The 3,412-nt window shown below is 29.8% G+C and overlaps 1 protein-coding gene across 2 annotated transcripts; it reads left to right on the forward strand.

Annotated features, from left to right (window-relative positions):
* Positions 272–1,049, forward strand: LOC109343687 (cold and drought-regulated protein CORA-like). 2 transcript variants are annotated; one of them, XM_019582103.1, is made up of 2 exons: positions 272–383; positions 435–1,049. In XM_019582103.1, exons 1-2 carry the CDS (start codon positions 364–366, stop codon positions 826–828), a joined length of 414 nt encoding a protein of 137 aa, XP_019437648.1. In that variant the 5' UTR covers positions 272–363; the 3' UTR covers positions 829–1,049. The 2 variants fall into 2 exon arrangements, with proteins under 2 accessions (XP_019437648.1, XP_019437647.1); XM_019582102.1 differs by having other exon boundaries at positions 300–1,049.

Genomic DNA, 3,412 nt, shown 5'->3' on the forward strand with positions numbered 1-3,412 from the left:
TCATGTAGTTACTTCACTCCCCCAAGAACAAAAATTACCACTATTTTTCATCCCAAAAATATGAGTTGCATCTCACATGAATTGTGAATGGTAAATTTCTTACTTGCTTGTGTTGCCAAAAATCACTATCTATTATTATAAAAGGGAAAAGAACACATTGTAGTCGAGAATAAAGTTGTATCAATAATTTAAGACCCCACTCTCAAGCTTTAACCAAATTAAATTCCAATGCAAAGATGCATTGTTATCAATCATATACATATAATATCATTATCAAAACCCTATATAAGGGTCACCAACATTGAACCAAAAACTCAACAACACAACCAAATCATATAGTGAACATATTACTAAACAAACAACATGGGAAGAGGTCTAGGGTTTCAACAACATCAACCCCATGGCAATAGTGGCATATGGGTGGACACTCATGCTCAACCACAACAAGGCTATGGCTTCCATCAAGATTCTTGGGGACCAGATCACAACAACTACCAAAACCAACATGGAAACAATGGTGTGTTTCATGATACAATTCCCAATGCTAATTATGGACACCATGGCTATGATAATTTTGGTCATGGTAATACGGTAGGTCAATTTCCAAATGGGGGTGCTTATAAGTTCAATTCTGGTGGTCGCCATGGTGGCTATAATTCCGAGGAGTACGAGGAATACAACGAGGCCGTCAACCATGGTGCAGGTAAACTGAAGGTGGATGAAGTGAGATACGAGCGCCATAACTACGGCGGAGGAGATCATGGATTCCATGCCAACCCATATGGTCATGGTGGCCACAAGGCTGATTGGATAGCAAAGGGGGTCTAAGATAATATAAGTTACAAAATATGTGACTACTAGCTATGTTCCTATGGACTAGTTAGTTGTTACTTATCTTCATCAATAAGGGAATAATAAAATGTGTGTGTGTGCTTTCTTGTTTTCTTGATCTAATAAGATTCCCTCTATGGATCAAACCATAATAATGGTATGTATCTTTGTAACTCAATTATGAAGCTATGATATGAAGCTGTCTTTTATAATAATCATTGTGATATTAGCAACTTAAGTTTCTTATCAATCATTAGTTGTTTTTATTTGTCAATGTTTTTTAGCATCAAACAAGTTTTCAATAAGCACTAATTTACTTCAGTAACTTAAGGGGGATACTTTTTATTCCTTAGATTTGAATTGATTCATAAAAATATATATCTTTGATTTATCATCAGAAGGTTCATCCTTCTGAATGTGGAACTAAGTTTAAGTAATAATGATGAAATAAATATGTCTCTATAATGATCAAATAAGTATTTATTTCCTTATGTATGTTGATATTTATATCCACTTTATCATATCAAAGCTCAATACACTTTTTTGGTATATTAAGAGTGTTTCTTAGTCCATAGCTTTAAGACTAATCATTTTTAAAACATAAAGATCAACTAAATGAAGCTAAATATACTTTTAACCAATGTTATCAATGGATAGGCAACCAGTCTAACCCCTGATTGAACTTGAAAATAGTTATGGTTTACTGTCCTAACTAAATGAGGGGTTAGACTATTTTGAACCGAAAAAATTCTGGTCCAACCATGTTAAACTCGGTTAAACAACAATAACCCAGAAAGTAAACTGAACGGTTCACATACTTTTTTAATAATAAGTGAAATACTACTTTGATATTTTATTTTACTTCGGCATAAAAAACATGGAGATATGTTATTTCAATATAATTATAAACAATTATTAACTATATAAAATTTTGTATTTATAAATTATATATTATAAATAATTATTAATTATATACAAAATCATTTGATCTGATTGAATGATTCAAAACATTTAAACCAATTTCAGATATATTCCATAATGTCCCAACTTGGTGCTGAAAGATCCATTACTCCCACTTTATTTTTCTTCCTTTTCTAGCTCAAAGTTGGAGGTATGAGATTCGGCCTCAGCATTACATAATAATAATAACAAAAATAGCCTAGCATATTCACTTATTGGTATATTTTATAAATATTAAAAAAATGGTTAAATCATGAGGCTATAACTTAATAATATTGGAAGATGATAGATATATACAATTTTAATTGTGCAAGTAAAGAGATTATTTTTAGGTTTGGAAAACCTAAAAAGGTGATTTGTTTATTAAGCATGAGCACAAAATTAAAGGATCCAACTTGTCGGCTCATATATATGAATGGTGCAATATAGCTATATAAGGTGCTTCTATATATAATATGGGAATAGTAATCTTAGCCTAAATAAAGCATCAAGTTCTCACTCTTGTTAAGTATGTTTTAAATATTTCTTATGTGATGATACTCATTATTATAATTGGTATGTGATTTGCATAGTGTTTGTTGTTTTACTTTAATATACTCATTTTAATCACTCATGTTTTCAATCCTATAAGTTAGGTCTCTTAAAAATTGGAAAGTCCAAAATGATCTATACAATTTTATAATTGGTAAAGTCAAAATATGAAAGACTGAAATATGTATTTACTCTTAATTTTATAATCGGATATAAATGTGTGTATAGATTGGGTTGATTTGACTTTCATGTAAAAATTAGTCATAATCAGACAAGCTGTGATGGATTATGAACACTAAACCAACAACTCCATGCCAATTGAATTGGTTTTGCATGTAAATTGGGTTTAATGTTTGAAAATTGTAAAATTAAAAACAAAAAAATATAAGTAACATAATTTTTGGATTAGTTAATTTATCTTTTTTATCATAGAGTTTTGTAGGTCAACTAATATTAAATTGTTCTAACTTTTAAAGGTTGGGTGATTGAAAGAACTTTGTTATCCTTGTTATAGTTAACTTCAAACCAGATTAGCATTGTGGTACCCTCTCCTTTTATATGATTTTGGTGATCAATTTTCAATTGTTTAATTCAATTCCTTTTGAAACCTTCCAAGTTCTACATTTTACAAATAAAAAATATAGAATTGGCATTTCTAATTTAAAATGTGAAATATTTAAAAGGGAAAAGTGCATAATAACAACATCACCTCCCAATACAATTTGCCCTGCCGCGTTGTATAGGAGTCAGCTTCCTCTATAGTATTGGAAAAGGAAATGATGTAAAAAACAAAGTAATAAATAATATATAGTGACAATTATATCTTTTTATTATTATACTTGTAATATTATTTTTGTCCTTAAAATTAAGAGTAAGATGAGGATTGTCTTCTTCAATAATGGAGAGGATCCATGCTTGCCCTAGGGAGGATAAAAGACATGGAAAATAAATAATATATGTATTAATACCAATTAGAATTAATATGTTCATTGGAGAGATTGTATGCAATTAAGCAGAATTATGTAGTGCATATAAAAGGGATTTGGAATACCTATTGACTAATCAAGTAAAAGCAACATTAATCCTAATT

This window comes from Lupinus angustifolius, chromosome LG03, assembly GCF_001865875.1.
Source record: "Lupinus angustifolius cultivar Tanjil chromosome LG03, LupAngTanjil_v1.0, whole genome shotgun sequence".
Taxonomy (NCBI): Eukaryota; Viridiplantae; Streptophyta; class Magnoliopsida; order Fabales; family Fabaceae; genus Lupinus; species Lupinus angustifolius.

Bases quoted from the DNA above. Each gene is read 5' to 3' on its own strand.
- LOC109343687 (XM_019582102.1), top strand. From the start codon at position 364: ATGGGAAGAGGTCTAGGGTTTCAACAACATCAACCCCATGGCAATAGT.